This window comes from Cebus imitator, unplaced genomic scaffold (genome assembly GCF_001604975.1).
Source record: "Cebus imitator isolate Cc_AM_T3 unplaced genomic scaffold, Cebus_imitator-1.0 Scaffold268, whole genome shotgun sequence".
Lineage (NCBI taxonomy): Eukaryota > Metazoa > Chordata > Mammalia > Primates > Cebidae > Cebus > Cebus imitator.
In genome coordinates this window covers 698,864-718,150 of record NW_016107583.1, presented here as the reverse complement: position 1 = coordinate 718,150, position 19,287 = coordinate 698,864, and the positions used below count along the sequence as shown (strand labels likewise).

At 40.1% G+C, this 19,287-nt stretch overlaps 1 protein-coding gene across 1 annotated transcript; it reads right to left on the bottom strand.

Moving 5' to 3' along the window:
* Positions 1-6,035: 6,035 nt before the first annotated feature.
* CAVIN2 (caveolae associated protein 2) lies at positions 6,036-18,990 on the bottom strand. Its single transcript, XM_017500664.2, has 2 exons — positions 18,133-18,990; positions 6,036-8,442 (listed from the first exon to the last, which is right to left on the bottom strand). Exons 1-2 carry the CDS (start codon positions 18,613-18,615, stop codon positions 7,648-7,650), a joined length of 1,278 nt encoding a protein of 425 aa, XP_017356153.1. The 5' UTR covers positions 18,616-18,990; the 3' UTR covers positions 6,036-7,647.
* Between the last annotated feature and the right edge of the window lie 297 nt (positions 18,991-19,287).

Below are 19,287 nucleotides of genomic sequence, written 5' to 3'. Positions count from 1 at the left end.
AAAAAAAAAAAAAAAAAAAAAAAAAAAAAAAGAAAGAAAGAAAAAGAAAAAAAGAAAACTACTATTAGTTTTTTGTAATATTTTAATGTAAGAAAATAAACAATTACAGTAGGTATTCTGGACAGTGAGATTATGGGTCATTTTTTCCTAATATTTTTTAAATGAAATAAAAAACCTTAATAAATGTAATAAAAAACCAAGGATGAGTTGTTACTGTAAGGAGAACATGCCCTCTTTCAAAGTTGAATATGAAGTTACTATAAAGGGAGTCATATTTTCTCATTGATTTCCATTTGATGTTTTCATTTATACATTCCTACCTCATCCTATAATATAGCATTGTAAATCAGGAATGTGTCTTCGTGAGATAAAATTTTCTTAAAACCAAAGAGCAAACCAATTTGAAAACACTCAGCAAGAGAGTGACTAAGCAAACAGTTTAAGGGACACTAGGACTCCAGGATGGAAAAGGCATGTTTGTTTGCTTCTGCCAGTAAACCCAGCCCTTCTCATAGGTCTTGACATACTGTGTCTGTTTCAACACTTATTTGTCAATTAAAACAAATGAATGTGCTTGCTGTCAATGCTTCATTTTAAAGACTTGATAAGGTTTCTTCTACTTAGAGCTTTTCTTCCTCCATTTTGTTTTCTGCTTTAGAGGGAGAAACTCCTATTCCTGTGTGATTGTATCATTAAGTCCAAACAAGTTAGCTTCCACAGCAAAGTCACAGCTTAGCTTCCTTCCAGCTCTATCCTGAACACTTATGGCATCTGCTATACTGAATGTTTATATCCTTCCCCACTCCTGGCCAAATCCATTTGTTGACAACAAATCCCCAATATGATGGTGTTAGGAGGTGGGGCCTTTGGGAGATGATTAGATCATGGGGGCTCAGTCCTCCTAAACGGGATTAGTGCCTTTATAAAAGAGGCCCTAGAAAGCTGCCTTGTCCTTTCCACCATGTAAAGAGGGAAAATGAGAAAGTACCCTCTTTGATCCAGAAACTGGCTCTGTCACCAGACACTGAATCTGCTGGTGCCTTGATCTTGGACATCCCAGCCTCCAGAACTGTGAGAAATACATTTCTGTTATTTATAATCCATCCAGTTTATAGCATTTTTGTTGCAGCAGCCTGAAAGGAGTAAGACAACTACTTACAAAGCTAAGCTACAGTATCTCCATTTAACCATCTTGGGTGACTTTTTTTTTTTTTTTTTTTACAAATTATTTGCTGTTGCTTTGCTACTATAAGTTTAAATTCTCTGTATAGAGGATTCTCAGCACTTCCCCCTTCCCCAAAAGATAGGGAATTTATAGATGGCAAAGACTCTTCTGTTTTATCCATGTACCCAGCACAGGGCCTGGCACATATAGATGCCCAATAAATGTAATAAATGTTAATAAAACAAAATGAATATCTGTATTGAGGAAATGTTTTTTGAAGATAAAAACATCCTGCGGTTATTGGAAAATTTAGGCCAAGCTCTTTTATTTAATCATTTAAAAGTCTAGCTATAAGGTAGTTGGGAAGGACAAATTAGTCTCACGATAAAAAGAGTGATGGCAGAAAGAAAAAAGGAAACACTGAAGATTGTAGTGAAATTACAGCCTATGGGCATCAGTCTCCCTTTCTCTGGTTGATTTCGGAGGTAATTTCATAAGTTAAGATACGACTTTTCTCCATCCATCCTGGCAGGGAGGATTTTGTTTTATTATGTAGGAATATAAAATTATTGATTTAATGTCTCTCGGAAATTTAAATTTGTCTTTTCAAATAAGGGCACGTTCACTGGAATTGCCTCTATGACCCTAATGGCATACAGAGAAAGGGCTGCCTTTCTCTGCATGCCATTAGGGTCATAGAGATAATTAACATGCAGTGGACCTAAGAGAACACAGCTAATCCTCATGCTTCCTTAGATCTTCAAGTGGTTACCAACATAAAAAGTTTCTCCTTAACAAAGGACATCTTGACCCTTGTGCTAAATCTGTATCAGTTTTTTTCCCAACTCTGAGCTCTGAAAGCTCAATTTAGCATCCAAAAGAATTGAGCTGTGTCCTTTTTCTTTTGTACCTCATCATCAACAATAAAGAATTGAAGAGGAACTGGAGTGTTGGCTGGCAATTTTGTGGTGGTATATGACAGAGCAGAATACAGCATTGCTTTTCGTCATCTATAGGGCCTCAGGTTATTGACAGGAGTAGGTATTTTTCAACTGGAACACAGAAATGGAATGGTAACTTTATACGCTCAGCTTACCAAGAACACCAATCCCTTTGACATCCAGGGGCTGTGCAGGTGGCTAGCAAGGTTGTTAACAAGGAGTGGTGCTTTTCCGTTGGAGACCATACAACCACCCTCCAATGTGATTGACTACTTCTCCTCAGTGCATTCATAGCCTATGCAGCATTAAAAGCAATCTTTTCATAAATTTGGGAAGCAGCAGGAGGGAAACTTCTCGTAAGTACTGACAAGGGTGTTTTTGCATTTTATATCCCCCTAAGAAGGTTTCTGTGTTTTTCCTAAGGCAAATCCAATCCTGTCACTAGCTTTCTCTTATTGTGTTTATGCCTCCAGGAGGGAAAGAAGCACCCAAGAGCCTTCATCTCTGTAGACCAGGAGTCAGAAACGGATGGTCTATGCCTGGGCCACATCCAGCCAGCAGGCATTTACATTTGGCTTACATAACTTTGAAAATGACTTGAATCAGTTGCCAAAAATTCAAAGCCAGGAGATTTTCATGTAAAAAGAAATCTAAATTTTGGCTCTTCTTGAAAGAGCCCTGTGTTTTGGACCTGCAAGTCATTGGACCCAATTTCTCACATAGCAAGTGGAGCTGGGTAGTGATTGCCAGTTTACCACATGCAGGGTGGCTCCTAGAACATACCTTCCCTGTGTGGGAATTAGAAAGAAGCACTGCCTCTGCACAGGTGAATTATAAGGGTGCCCCATGGGTGAGGACGCGGCCATGTGTAATAGTTTTGCCACAGTTGCCACCATCTCCTTGAGCCAATTTACTCACATCTGAGCTTTCAGGCATTTGAATTTGTGACCCCGGCCAAAGACTTTGGAGGAAGTTGCTGCCTGCAGCATACATCTTGATGAATGAGGGCTGGCCTAGAGGGCTTTCTTTGATTGCTTGCCCACAGAGATAGAGACACCAGCATTTGTTTGACTTAGCTCCTGTGTTTTTCTGAGAACACAGCTGGATAATTTTGCAGGAATTATATTCATAGGCTAGGTCTCCATATCCCCATGCTTCACCCTCCCCAATCCCCCACACCTGACCGCATGCTGATTTACCATTTGTTCCTTTTTTCAGCTTCTGAGAGGAAGCGTCCAAGCAAGATGTCGCAAGTTCTTTCCTATGACACAGGTATATAACTCCTTTAACTTAAAGAGTTTGAGGAGACTTCATGAACTACCTTTGAATGAGCTGATTCTAGTATTTGTCTCTATTGACAGCTTGCTCTTATTAAACAAACCCTTCCCCAAAGTGAACCCTGCAGCTACTGACATGGATGAGGCCAAGGAGCTAAGAAGCCCCTTTAAGTCCTCAGCAGACCTGAATAATAGACTCTGGCTCTCCAAGAACAGTGAGACTTCTTTTTTTTTTTTTTTTAGCACTGGAATTACAATTATCAAAATTATTTGCAAAGTGCAGTACAAGTGATGCTGTTTAAGGGGTAGTAAAATGAAGTTATTATTATAGCATTTGAAAGCTTATAAACTGACTTATAATTAAGCGGAGTTGTATGATAATTGTCTGTTTTGGCAGTAGCATGGATTTCAGATTGGAATTGAACACTAGCCTGGACATTCACTAGTTACTTGAACCTGGACTAATCACTTAATTCTGTGACCCTCAGTAGAAAAACAGTTAAATTATAACATGATGAATGAGACCTTAGAGTAGTTAAAAACTCAGAAATCCTTTCTCCATTCCATCTTACTAGTTGGATTCAGTAAACTTCAAAATTCTCAGGTTCCTACTCTTTTAAAATGAAAGTAAAAATCGTAGCTTCCAAATAGGATTTTGTATGATTATGCTTGAATCTAACATGTGATAGATACACAATATTGCTGGCCATTGGAGTGCTCAGCTGGTATAAAGCAGGTTGTCAAAAATATTGATTCCCCCCTCTTTCTTGGGTCTCACTGCTTTGGTGCTAAGAATTTTAGCAAACAGGAGGAACTAAAGGTTGCTTTGCTCAATAAATGTTTAGCAAATTGCTTTTTAGTGTGAAAAGTGTATACATGTATGAACATCAAGCTGTTTAGTTCAAGGTGTGACTTCTTAACTAGGGCAATTTATGTGGAGAGTTAAAAATAATTTGAGTTTCAAATACTTCAGGATAATGTAATGGTTAAAACAAAAATAAGAAAATATCTTTAATAATGCAAGTTACTGCCTGTTCCCTTTAGGAATGAGTTTCTGGCTACGAAAGTTTTTATCCAGACACCCGCATCAAGCAGAATACAAAGGTCACAATGCCAATTTCATCTGAAGCTTGTTTTGCAATGCTTGAGTCGTGGTTTTTAGGAAAAGACTTGTGGTTGCTATGGAACTGTTAATAATGATTGCTGACTGTGCCTCAATTCTTCATACTCCCAATCTCCAATATAAAATCACTTAGATTTGGGCTCCAGGGCAGTAAACAAACTTTTGAGCAGGAATTAACTGGGCTTGGGCATTAGTGTCTTAATGTAGGAAATGACTTTCATTATAACCTTTACTTATACTGGCAGCTGGGCTATGTTGAGGTTTCCTAATAGTGAGCTTAATCGCATGAGTGTCAAACTTTGCTCTTCTGGGTGAGCCTACTAAAAGCAGAAACATTTTGGGTTTTCATCAGACAATAAATATCAGAAGTCCTTGTTTTGTGCAGAACTAGTCTTAGTTAGGGTCTTTTGTTTTCACATATAAAAAGAGCCAGTAATTCAGCCACATACTAGATTCCTAAGTAGAAAGAAGAAAATATTCCTGTTGAAATACATATCTATTTACTTTTAAAAGAAATCTTACAGAAAAATGACTTTCTTTTTTTTTGGCTATAGTTCTGTGAGCTTCATGATCCATGTAATAGATGCTTCTTACTCCTGATTATATTTCTAAGGTATGAATCTCAGTCCTTATTACTGCATAACCAATATTTGGTGAAAACTAATCCAGTCCTTGAGCTCCAGGCACATAAAGTTAGGAATGGGTTGTTGGATGGGTGGGGAGAAGACATACCTAATTTGGGGACATTGCTGCCTCACCAGTATGCAAATAACTCAAGAATAACACAGAATAAATCGCTTCAATTTCCACAACTGTTGCTCTCTCTAATCCCTATAGTGTGTGTGTTTTCAACAATTATCTGGCCTAACTCTCCGTTTTATTGCTTAAGATTTTAATGCTTCAAATGTGGAACATAGAATAAATGTGACTGCCAGAGATACTTAAAAAAAATGCTCAAGTGCACTTTTTAGCCGACATACAGCTAGTTTGTAGGAACAAATGAAAACACCTTTTGAAAAGGAAATGTAAACATTACATTAGGTCTGGGTCCCCCAACTTCTCAGCCCCAAGAAATAGCAGCAACTCCATAAAGGTTAAACAGGCATGCTTTGACCCAGAGTAAAATTAAGTCTTCTACCAACTCGATGGCACTGCAGAAAACAACGGATTATCTGTGTGAGTAAACTGAATTTACAGGTCTCTGCATTCATGTTTGCAGGGCTATTTAAGGTATTACAAGTTCTGGTATAATACAAGAAGAATGCAGGTGTAACTATCAAACTCATCAGGTTGCTGCAATAAATTCAGATGCTCTCCAGAGCTGGCAAGGTGATGCCAAAAAAGTTAAACTTGAAGAATGAGACTTAGATCTCTAAATGAGATGGTGGGGGGTGGGGGTGGAGGAGCAGAGCTAATGGGGAAATCAAGACTGAAACAATCAACATGACTGCTATGTTTGGAGGAGAGTTTAAAAATCAATTCTTTCTGCTTGTTCTAAAACTGTTCTGCCAAAAATCTGACACTGTTATATGCTTTTTATTTTTTGGTTTATTTAATCTTCTTTAACATAGCCATTGTTGGTTCAACAATCCAATATTTGAGGTTACATTATTGCAAAATAAGGACATAGCTGAATAGGTTATGCCATCAATACATTTGTTAATCTTATCCCTTTTATTAAAGACAAAACATAGTTTGTTAATACTGTTTTGGATTAACTCTATTTGTAAGGTTACTTATAGTGGTGCATACTAAAGGCAGGGGATTTGCTCTTTGGGACAACTGTCTTTAAACTATAATTTAACAAATCATTAGCATTTTGTAATTAAAAATAGATAAAGCAATATTTTAGTATAATGTTATACAGCAGTAAAAATTACCCTGTCTGAATAAATGTGTACATATACATAAAATGCTAGCATGCTCTAAGAAGTTAAAAAACATTAATATTCTGTGAAATTAATATATAAATAAAATACAATCTGGAATGAAATTGCCATTATGTACAAAAAAGAAAAAAAATAGAATCTTTCACTTCCAAAACCTATAGATTTTAGTATCTTATAAGCACATCATATGGAATGTAAGGGTTAGTTCAGATTTGAAGAGCATTAAAGAATAGTGTGATCCAAGTTTCCACAAAACAGTATATATTAATTATATTTTGAAGATTTATATTCGTTCCACTGTTAACAACATCCTTTTGAACTTCCTTAAAGAGATATTTGTAATGTCTTTTATTAAGAAAAAATACAGCTTTAACACTATAAAGTATATTTATTATTTAAAAATATTGGAAAATAAAAATATTTTGAAGACATGTTATTCCAGGATATATGAACTTCTTTAGTATTGTTATTTAAGGAGTTAAATAGTTAAGCTACTGTTGTAAATACTTTACTTTCAAGCACATACATTTTTTCTCTTTCTTTGCATTCTTTCGGCATTCTTTGTTTCCTGTTTCTCTCATTTTCCAAATTTTCCTTCTTACTTTTCTTTTCTAATATTCCTGACTTTACTACATATCTTATTTCATTAGCCGACTTTTATAGTCTCTTCATTTTTCCTTCGTTTGCAATAAAACAATGGTTTCTAATAAGTAAACAACCAACTGAACATCTCTTTTTACCTTTCGTAGATGTTTTCTTCTTAAAACATATAGTTATATGTTATATGTAACATATAGCTTACATATTTATGTATATTATGTTTCAACACTTAAAGAATAATAATTAGATTCACAGAGTACTGGGAAATACAGTATATTACGGGTACCCTATTCAGCCAGCTTATGGAATGACAAGAATGAATCACTTTTCATGACTAGCATCTTAAGTATCCTCTTTTTTTCTGACTAAGCCAAATAGATTAGCAGTTTTCAACTGCCCATTTTCTTCTTCCTGGCAATGTTGGAGACATTCTACAGAGAGACCTAAGAGCAAATTAAAAGTGGAGTCGGTGACAGGTCGCTTTCGTGGTAAAGCCTGGTCTCGTGTATGTTACTAAGACTGTGTGGTCAACGATCACTGCCCGGACAGGAACGCAGGAGTGGGTGGGTCGCGCTGAAGGTGTGCAGCAATTTGTTCCTGGGCCCTGGCTGCCCGCTGGGACACAGCACGGGCTGGCACAGCGGCGCGGCGCTCAGGCGCTCTGGTGCACCTGCAGCACCGCGGGCTGCACCGGGTCCTCATCGGAGCGCTCCGCCTCCTCGGAGGTTAGCGCATGGCCACCTTCATAGCGCACCTTCTGTGCCTGTTCCAGGGCCACTGGCTCCTCTTCTTCATCTTCCACAATAGTCAAGTCGATGTTGCTGTCCATCCCCGAGTTACTCCCCACGGAGGTCGCCTTCTCAGCAGCCCCCTCTGCGATTTCTCCTTCTGCCAGGGCGCTGGCGAGGGACGCTTCGGAAAGACCCTCTGCAAAGGAGCCCTCCTCCTGGTCATTCGGCATCTGCTCACTGCCAGGCAGGTCTTCGGACTTGGTCCCGTTTTCTGCATGGCTTTCTTCCTCTCGGACTTTCTTTCTCCCGAAAGTGAGGGGAGAAACCTTGAAGGGGGAGCTTTTTCCTGAGGATAGTTTCTGGTGATTTGACGTGAGAGATTTCTTAATCTTCTCTCTCCGTTCTACAGATACGATCTTTGTCCCCAGCTTGTTCATCTTTTTCTCGATGTTCTGGCGAGAAAATGCTTTCTTAAGGCTATCCACTTTCTTGAGGCTGGATCTTTTTATTTTCTCTGCCGTACTTTCTTCCATCTTTTCCTCGGCACTGTCTTCCAGGGCCTCCTCATCGTGGGGCAAATCATCATCTGACGAGAGGTCCACGGTGTGCAGGGTTTCCTCCAGGGACTTGTTTTCATCCGGAAGCTCCTCCTTCCCTTCCACAGTGCTGGAAACGCGCTCTTTCACAAACACACTGGCAGGGATCTCGTTTTCCTCCTGAAAAGACGGACAAGGTAGGTTTCATGTGAATAACATATTTCACAAATAGCCCTGAGCTGCTGTAATGTGTGTGTCTGTTTTGGGGACACAGTGATGATGAGAACCAGATGTTTGTGGCTTCCGTTTTCTAGAATAGGAAGACAGTTCTAAACTCGTGAAGTCATTCTCTTTAGGCTGGATAAGGCCAAGGGCAGCCTGTTGGGACTATCAGGAGGACAGCCGGCAGAAGCTCTATCAGTGACAGGCAGAGGGGAAGTGGGCAGTGACTGAGATAGACCAGGAAGCTGCCTAGATAACGGAGCTAAAGTCCGTCACTGTGCTGTGAACCCAGAGGCCCTCTCTCTCCTATCCTCTTTTGAGGTCACAGGGCTTGGGCCTGCCAAAATCCCACAGCAGAGGAGCCTGAAGGTCAAGCTGGCAGAAAAAAGATAGGGCAGGTGAGTAAACTGAGAAGTCTTCAAGTGACAGACACACAAAAGGCCTTGACTGGGTTCCCTCTTCAACTAGAAGTCAGAAGTAAAGGTATGGTCAACCTTAGTATCTGTTCAAAGGTGCACACTAATTTTGCCGAGGACATCATTTTAGAGTGAAAGAAACAAGGACTAGGCTTCCTGGGGGTGCGCTCAGGAAGCCTTGTGGTTTAGAATATCCTTTGCGGGAGTTAATAAGGGGAGGTGAGAACTTAGGGTTTTTTTTATAATAGTGAGGGGGAATTATGCGGCTAGCCATGGTTTATCAATTCTCTAGTGTTACGAAGAGCTTCGTTGAGTAAGAATACTTTGGCCCCCACCTCTGGCAAAGAGTGAGGAGAGAAGCACAAAAAGCTGCCCTCTTCACTGTTGCCAGCACTCTCCTCCAGCTGCCGGGCACACAGGCAAAGATGGCAAGGAGCAGCACCTGAACACTCAGCTCCAGAGTGCAAGGAGGCTGGGGTTGCTACATTGCTCACAGGGGAGTTTTGAATGCAGACATACTCGGGTTACATAGCTAAAGAACTCTTGATTTTTAAATATTTTTCTTTGAATACTAGAAAAGGAGGGCCAGTCAGCAAGATGTCGTCACATCTTTTTTTGAAAGAAGTGGCACAGTAGTGAGTGTGTGGCCAGAGGCCTGAGTCTCCGTCTTTGCTGTACAGTACTACTAAATAGTAGCACAGCTTTCAACAAGTAACTTAATCTCCTTGAGTGTCAGTTTCTTCCAGATATGAACAAGAGATTTGACCTAGATTAGCAGCTTTCATACTACACTCCCAGGGGCCCTAGGGGTTCTGCTGGAATGCCAGAGGGGGCAAGGCTCCAGACCCCCCTGCCATACCTCCTGCAACCAGCGCCTCAGGATTGCCTGATTCTATCTAAGGCTGTTCAGTAAACTTTCAGTTTGAGAACTAACTGGATTTAGTGGATTTTAAGGCCTACTTGGGATCTAAACATCCTGCAAAGTTTATGCTAATGGCAAGAACTTCCCTTCTTATTTTGTAATTTTGATTGACTGAAAAGATAAAAACATGCTTTTAGAGTGTGACTTTATATTTGATAAAGACTAAATAAAGTTTAGATATTATAGAGAAACTTAAACCCTCACCTTATTAACAACTGAATGGTAGAATTATGATCCTCCTTGAAAAAATACAACCCTGTGTCTCCCCTTATACACACTATACAGAGTCCTTTCCATAAATTGTGAGAAATAAAGGATAATGTCTTGTGTTGAGATAAGAAGTAGAAAAGTCCAATTAAATAGAATCCTTGTTAGTGTGATGATATCATATATTGTGTTTTCCAAAACTTTCTCCATACCCTCCTATTTTGAATGTCATGGAAAGTGTTCAGGCCATAGTAAAAGACCAAGTAAAATAATAATAATAATAATAATAATAATAAAAGGAGTGTGGGACTGCCACAAGTCTTTTATGACATGGACTTTTACAGAGCACTGCTTTCCCATGTTTCAAGTTGAGGTTGCTTCTAGTTCCCTGAAATGCACTCCCCATGAGGGCAGGGATTTTTGTCTCTTGTCCATGCTGTGTCCCAGCACCTAGAGCTCAACAGCTGCTTGTTAAATGAGTACATGCTGGGTGAGGTGGCTTTGTAAGAAAGCCCTGAGAGTGGCTGGAATGGAGATTGCCCCTCTTTTGGGCAGGCTTGAGGACTACAAAAGATCGAGTTTAGCTCTGTGTCTAGAAGGAAGTTTGCCGACTGCTGCTGCCACCAGGAAATCAAGAGAACCTAAGTCCCAATGGGGACAATGATCTCCATTTTAAAGGAAGGATTTTCTTCATAGTGGATGGGTGTTACTAAAAGAGAGGTAGGCAACTGAAATAGCTACGGCTTGGATGCCTAGTCTAGAAGCAAAATTACTTCCGGGGTTTGACAGGAGGGTTGAGAAGGTTTGACAGGAGTTGCTCACAGGAAAGGAAGAAATCAAGAGATCAGTGAAATGTTATTAAAAGTCCTCAGTGAGGAAAGCAGAATTCAGGCAGGAAACTGTAAAAATAATCCTTGGCTATCAGAAGAGGTACATTTTATATAGTATAATCTCTCAGGTTAATCAAAGTTAGTAAGTTGGATAACTTCCCTTTCTTTAATCCCAACAAAAGGTAGGCATATTAACTGAACTTCTAAAGGAATTAAATGAATAACATTACAGTTTTTCCTTAAATGTACATTTTATTATTACAAAAGCATAGTTGCTGTTGAGTCTTAGACTCTTTCGATTCTTTTATCACCTATTCTTTGAGGACAGCTTTGAGGAAAGTTATTATAAGGTGAATCATATATGATCTGTGGTAGACACACACTGTGTATATGAATGGGTGTTGAGGGAAGGTAGGAAACCCATACTGAACTCTTTTGTAAAATGCCAGGGAAATTATATGAGAGCTTTTTGATGCCAGCTATAAAAATAAACCCAGCAGGAACAGAGATAATCCAGAATGAGTTGAATGTGTCTTTATGCAACTGGAAACAAGTGAGATATGCCTTCTTGGCTAACTGCTATGCTTCTGCTGTCATTTTAATTACGCAAGCAGGATTTAATGTTCTGTGTGTTGGACAGTGTTTATTTTGTGGCTTCTGATGGCATCTACTCTGGAGGTAAGCCCTTTCTTTTCACAATAATCTGTGAATGTCGAAGCACAGATAGCTCTTACCTTTCCATAATGTTTGCTTGGAGGCAGAAAAATACGGATAATCTTCAAAAATTCTATTCTATAGTAAGATGTGTGAGTGGTGTTTGACAATGAAGTAGCTTACGGTGATGGAAACTTCAGTCTAAACTTCAGAAAATGGATGCAGGGTAACTGTCCTCTCCTGAGGTGCCTAGTCTCTCCTGCACATCAAGCTCTCATACACACCTCGTGGCAACACTTGACATTTCATATGCCTATAAGCAAGGTGACACTTCTGCCTTCAGCGTCCCGTTGTAATGTTTCAGATTGGCTTTCTCATACAGATTCCAAGACTGATGGTGATTTCAAGAGGGAAGATCAAGTATGCATCCTCAATTCTGTCACAGCTTCCTTACGCTAGTTACTTATATGACTACTTAGGGTTTTTAGCTCCTGAAAATGGCGCTAGGAATCCCTTGTGAGCTGCATTGCTTCCTTGGGCAGTTCTGCCCAGTAGAGGCCCTCCAGGAGCAGCTGGTTATTTACCCTTTGTTTTCAAAAAGGTCCTCATCTCCCCTGATGCAGATGTTCCTGGTTCTGACCTTTCATAAGAGACCTTAGGAATTTTTTCAAAGGAAGGGGAATAAAACAGTACACTTCAAACATATATGACTGATAAGCTCACAGCATAAAAATGAATGGAAAGAACTGAAAAAGTCGCATTTCTCCTTGTACTTCAGCTTGTTTGCTGTTCCTATCGATCCTAGTGAACTAACAGTCCTACTGGTATCAACACGGACACACTTGCCAACATGCTGGGCATTTCTTGGGTTGAAGCTCATGGAAGCAAATCTGTGTACATATCTAAATACCTAGAGATGCACATTTTAACAAATAAGACTCCATGACTCTCCTTAGAAAGGAAATTACAGTAAATCACTTAAAAGCTTGAATAAGGAGAGAAAAGCCAACAGTTTGCTTTCCTGTCACTAACTCATCATTCCTACTGGTAGAATAAAATAACAAAGGATGTCATATTCCCACTGGGATGCGGTAGCATCCTGGAGGGGTATGAAGACCATAAATTTGTGTCCATGGAACGGTTTATCCAATAATCTCTAAATACTAGTTATTAAAATAAAACTGTCCCCACCTGACATTCTGATTTATACACATTTTACACATTGATGGTTTTCTCCAATTTGTGTTTCTGAGGTATGGATTGCCAAGTGGATGCAGTCATTGATTAGAACTGCACCCCTAAGGCAGCTGTTGGTGGAATCAGCAAGTCATAAGAATAAAATGCGTTAGTTATAATCCCTGAGCAGTCTTTCACATTCTGGAGGATTTAAAAGTTTCATTATTTTTCAGTGTTATCAAGGGTTCAATTCTTTTTTTAAGACACACTGGTTAGGTGTTCTTTGTTACAAATAAAAAACGCAAAACAAAACCAAACAAAAAAACCAAATCACACTGAATTATTTAAAAGCTGATGTAGAAAACCCAGTAAACATGAACTTTACCATAGTGGGATTATACTGTTTGTTTTAACTCATTTTGCAATTCAATTCTATAATCTCTATTATTAATCATAAAATGAAATCTTGCTAGTCACTGTTTCTCAGCCTGTTTCTTTGATATAAAATGAAGTTAAACTGAATTATTATTAAGGTGCTTTCCAGCTCTAAAATATTTGATTCTTTGATGTTAACATAAACCCCACAAAAAAGAATTAACAAATTGCAGAATCAATTCCGTAGTGTACTGATACCAAATGTGTTTTGTTTCATGTAGGAATCAAAACTATAGGACCTGAGTTTGCATTGGAGAATATTTTTCATTCATTCAGTTCAAACAGATATAGATTACAAAGCCGTGGAAAGGGCAGCACTTACTTGGAATAACTGCATCTGAAAAAGTCTAGTTTTTTTACACAAGAACATGTAATGATTCTTTCTAAGAAACACTAACAATAATCAGTTATTCACTTAAAGTGCCCGAGGCAGTGCTCAAATTCAATAAATACAAATAACAATAAGAACTGGTATTTTGTTTATCTCATAAACTAGAAGGGCACTGGATAAGTAACACATCAAAACCAATATCCCATATGGGAACATTGTAGTGTGATAGAAACATGGCGAGTTGTCATCTAAAGGCGTCTTTTATTATCTATATCCCCATTTCTTCCAGGTCTGTACTAATGTAACAGTCTTCAGAGCAGTGACTTTGGATAAAGTGCAGGCTTTTTAAAAATCAATTTAAAAATAGTCTGAAGATGTTACACTTTTAGCACCTTTCTAAATTCTGACCTTATTGAAGGAACCCAAAGGATGAAGATTTGAACACATTTATAGGCTCAATACTCCAGAAATGTATCCACTGCAAATAGCTAACCTTTCTCTCCTTTTCACCCAATTTCCCAATTTCATGTGGATGAAAGTGGAAGCTGTCCATGAGTACTCTCATTTTGTTCCCTGGATTTGAAATCATCTCCCAACTGCTTTTTCAAATAATCATTTCTAGAATCTTAAGAGGACATAAGAGGGTACTGCATCCTCAGGGCCAGTTACCTGAGAAATTCTCTCTCTTAAATCAAAAGAGAAAATTTCCTCATAAGTGTAGAGTCACCGATTTTCTGTACAAACTCTATTTTTTTTTTTTTTAAGGAAAAGATTGCCATGCTTACAAGCACAGTCTTAGCCTTTCTTTAGCATTTGCTTTTTGATCAGCAATGCCTATGAGTCTTATTTTATTTATGCTGGATCATGTCACAGTATTTTGAATTCAAATATTGATCTGAAGCTATTACAGAAAAGTTTAAAAGAGAAAACTGCTGAATTTAACTAGGATTTAGAATGTATTTTATTGCTGAAAGAGAGATGTTTCTTTAGTTTTAGACACTACTGGTTATAATTTAAAGTAATTACTAAGAAATTAGATGTTTCACAGCTACAACAATGTTGTAACATTCTGAACAGACAAATAAACGATGACATGTTTTAAATAGGACAAAGTAGGACAAATTAAGGACAAAGTTTGGAATTTAAAAAATGCAATTATGGCCAGGCATGGTGGCTCACGCTTCTAATCCCAGCACCTTGAGAGGTCAAGGGGGATGGATCACCTGAAGTCAGGGGTTCAAGACCAACCTGACCAACATGGTGAAACCCTGTCTCCACTAAAAATACAAATTTTAGCTGAGTGTAGTGGTGGAAGCTGAGGCAGGAGGATCCCTTGAACCCTGGAGGCAAAGGTTGTAGTGAGCCGAGACTGGACCATTGCACTCCAGCCTGGGCGATGGAGCGAGACTCTGTCTCAGTAAAACAAAACAAAACCCAAAAAGCAAATGTGTAAGTGTCTAGCAGGCCAATCACTAACCAAAACATACTTGTAGATTTTGGACGGCTCTATAGGACTTCACAAACTGAAAATGTACTCTTCTCAACATTACTGTACCAAATGTGCTCAGGTCATGGGACAGATTTTCCTTTCTTATTTTCTTATTTTTACATAATTTTTTATCTTAAACTAGAATAGTAGATTTAATAAGGGGAAGTCCGGCATAGGGTTCAGATGGACTGAAAATGATAAATAACATAAAGACACCTGGTACATATTTGCCCTCCACATTCTCCACAGGCCTAGGAAATAGTCCCCTTCTGCTACACTGTGAAGATCATGCTGTGACTAGAGGGTTCATTTAGAGTAGGTCTTTTGGGAAGAGTCCTTTGCTTTCACGGAGATGAGATATAATGTTGATTTCAACATGGCGATAATTACACAATGCATGGTTCTCTGTGTGTAGCAGAGCTGTTTTAAGATCCTGGGTAAGGTAAGGTCAGTTTTTACCCAGGGGCCATATTTCTAACCAAGCAAAAGTGTAGCCTTCTCTCTAAGCAAATGAATTTCAGATCCTCTCAGCAATATTTTCTATTCATTGACCACTTATATCATGCCAGTCCCTACTATTTTAAATGTGATTTCTTTCATTCCTCGTTCTATGAGAGACATAGAAGGGAAGAAGCATTAGTGTTCAAGAGCATGTGCTTTGAAATCAATTAAACATGAGTTTGAATCCAGCTTTACCACTTGCTTACTAACTAGCTTCAGACAAGCCATAAACGTTTTCAAATCTCAACATCCCCCTCTGTAAATTGGGGATAAATGAGATAAGGCACAGAAAGATGCCTAGCAATGTATGCTGGGCTTATTAAGTGCTTGATTTTTCTTTTTGCTTTTATTAATATCATCAGTGTATAGATGAGGAAACAGGTTTGGAGAAGCTACAAACTGTGCAGTGGTAGACGTAGGATTTGAACTACTCTCTGTGTGACTCCAAAATTTATCTTCTGAACTACTATACTGGACCACTCATTAATACAAATTATTGTTTTATCCATTGGCATAATTACTACTCTGGGGACGCTGCTACTTTTAGAAGGAATAGGAGAAAACAATCTTTTCACTGAGGGACTGTTCTTGCATTTGTTTTTTACAAAACAATCATCTTGCAATGCCTGGAGAGTTGAGAATTCTAATATCCTTCAGGCCAATAAAGCATCTTATACAGCCTTAGAAAGGTCCAGTCACTTGCCTCTAGTTTCCTGCCTCCTAAAATGCTCTTTAAAGGTGTCCTTGGGGGTTGCTTGCTAAATGGCCCACAATGGAGTCTGAACACATTGCTTTGGATTCTCTTAGCTTCCAGTTTGGTCATGAGCACCCCTGTTTCAGCTTTCACTCACTATGTGGAGAATTTCTACCATTTCTGGCTGCAATTTCACACCTGTCAATCCAATGTGACAAAACAGGAGACCATGTCAGGCCCTCACATATGCCTTTAAATTCCCTGTGTTTTTTTTTTTTTTTTATGTCAGATTTATAATTCTCCTGAATTTCTACTAGCATATCCTCTCCATCCCTCCCCCCAACATCCGCAGAACATCCATGAGAAAACAAAACAAAACCCAATCCTGACAAATTGTGATTTTCCTCTACAAGATAAATACTTTTTTTCCTCCTCCTTAACTGAAGGATAGGACAAGAGATAATCTGCCTGATTCATACTGGAAGCAGAAAAATTTCCTTTGGTGTTTCAGACTTAAACAGGTCTGTACATGTTTGGTTTTGTTTGGAGATCAGTATTTAATTTAGAAATGCCTTGAGAGCTGAGATTTCTAATATCTCTTAGGCTAATAAAGTAAGGATCTCATATGGCTTAAGAAAGGCCCAGTTACTGTATCTCGTTTCAATTCATCTGGTGCATGAAAAGCTACTGCATTTGCATTAAAAACTGAAAAGTTTTCAGCTGCAAAAGCCTGCAAGGTAGAGGAGGACATAGCCTCCCTAAACCTTTATAATACTCAAGTGCAATTTGAGGAGGACAAAAAAGCAGCGAGATGAGTCTTTGCTTTTATGGGGGTAGGAAGGCTTAGGTTCTAACTTGGCAGAGCAGATTCATTTTGAAAAAGAAGGCTCCCTCGGTTTAAATCCCAATTTCTAAATCTCTCTTGGGAGATGAAGGCTCTCCCTGTGTGCCTTTCACAATCAAACTGTTGGTTATAGCCTCTTCCCTCCATGGCTTTGAAATCCTCTCCTATTCACATGGTCACAACGAGACAGCCCTGGGGCGAGGACGGCAATCGCTTCCTGGGCTCTGTGCTGGCTGGATTCCACTGGGCGGAAGGGCTTCCAGCATTAGGCAGGACTGCCCTGGGATTCACAAATGCCCACCACTTGGCGGAACAACAGCCCCACGCAATCTCCCTGTCCCCAGATAGCCTCTTGCTACATTAATTGCATCATTGATGCATTAAAAAAATTAAGTGGTCTTTTTATTCTAAGGCAACCGTTTGAAGGAGAAACATTTAAGACTAGCCTTTGTGACTATAACTGATAACACTCCTTTTATTTTACTTAACAGTTGTGGTCTCTCTGAGCAAGGAGAGGCATATCTAGTGTGTTTGTACTCTGTATTTCTAGTGCATTTGCTAGAAAAGAACTCCACAAGATTGCTTTGCCCAAAATAGTCTTAAAGGAACAAGGCTAGTCCAACTCTAATGGAATCAATCTTCTATTTGGTTGGTTCCCAAAATGTTGGTAGCCTTTGTATAAAGGAATAGTTTGACTTCTTGGTTAAAAAACAACAAAATACCTCACATGATCACTTCATTTCCACAAACAGTTAATGAACAGCCCCTGAATTAATTTGCCCTGCCCAGCAAACAGCTGCAGCCAGAGCCCTAAGCTCCTAATGCAAAGAGACAAATGAATTTGAGTAGGGCGCACCTGCATATCTTCCCAACCTGCAGAGTGCATCCAGGTGCTCCCTAACAAATGACCCGGGACCTACTAAACCCGCGAGCATCTTCTTTGGGTTTAGTCTGCAGTGACCTGGGAAATTCCCACCCCTGTGCGCAGATTTCATATTTGCCTGCTGCAGGCAGACAGAGACAATGCCTGTGTGTGTGATACCCGACAGGCAGGACAAATGTAAAAATGGCAGTGAGAGCCAGGACGAGTGAGATCATGAATGTCGAGGAGTTCCAGCCTGCCTGTGAGGAGGCGTCGGGGGCACTGACCTGGAAGATGAGCACTTTGAAATGGTTGCGACGAAGGAGCTGGGCGTGGTTGTTCTCCAGCCGCTTCACCTGCGCGCACTGCCTGTCCATGCGCTCTTTGACCGCGCGCGTGTGGGCGCTGACCTTGCGGGACTTCTCCAGCAGCTTGCTCACCGTATTGCTGGTGGAGGCCTGGTACTTGGAGAGCTTGGTGAGGTCGTTCTGGATGCCCTTCACGGAGCCCTCCAAGCTGATCTGTCGCTGCTCCATCTTGTGCTGGTTCTCCTGCACGGCGTCCAGCATGTTCACCAGCTTGTCCAGGAGCGTGAGCACCGTGACGGCGTTCACCTGCGAGTTGTCCCGGATGGCCTCCTCCGTGTTGCCCAGGTTCAGGCTGGGGCTCGGTGTGGAGGAAGGCATCGGGCTGGGGCTCGAGGGCTTTTCCTGCTGCATGTCAAACGCAGGGTGCTGGAACTTTTCGGCCTGTGCAGCGTCCTCTCCCATGGCTAGGCAGGTGGGAACGTTCTTCCTCTCTGGGAGCTGCTTCTTGCTCGGGTGAGAAGTTGCGGTGGTGAGGTTGCAGGATAAGGCCTGCTGGTTGGAGCTTAGAGCGCCACTCTCTAGGACTGGCAGAGGTTCAAACAGGCAACAACTGGCTACGCTGATCAGGGGAACTGCATTCCAGCTGCTCTTAAAGGCCCTACTCCACCCAGTGGGAGGAGAAGGTTACAGAACTGAGAACCACTCAGGGTTCAGAAGTATGCACACACTTCCTAACTGGGTTCTTCTGGGCACAGGACACTTTGTTGCAGGTTTAGCTTTTCTTTCCTGCTCTCCTTCCCTCCCTCCCTTTCTGTTTTAAAGTTCAATGTCATATTTCAATCATGACTTCATCTAGAGGCGGAGAAAAACATGCTAACTTGGCCCAGCTCCATAGCTTCCAATTGGCTAAAGCTAGTAAACTTTTCTCTGGCTGCTATGTTACAGATGCAACAGAGCGCCTGTTTCTTTTTCCTGGATACAAGTTATTGTAACGGAAAGTATTGTTTGCATTTGCCCTAGAACTGACTGATGGGTTGCAGATCACCGGGTGTCCTACTGGGAGGCGTAAAGTTTAAAGGGTACTGCAGCCAAGTTTCTATGATTAGTTTCTCATTTGCAAAGGAATGGAAGTAA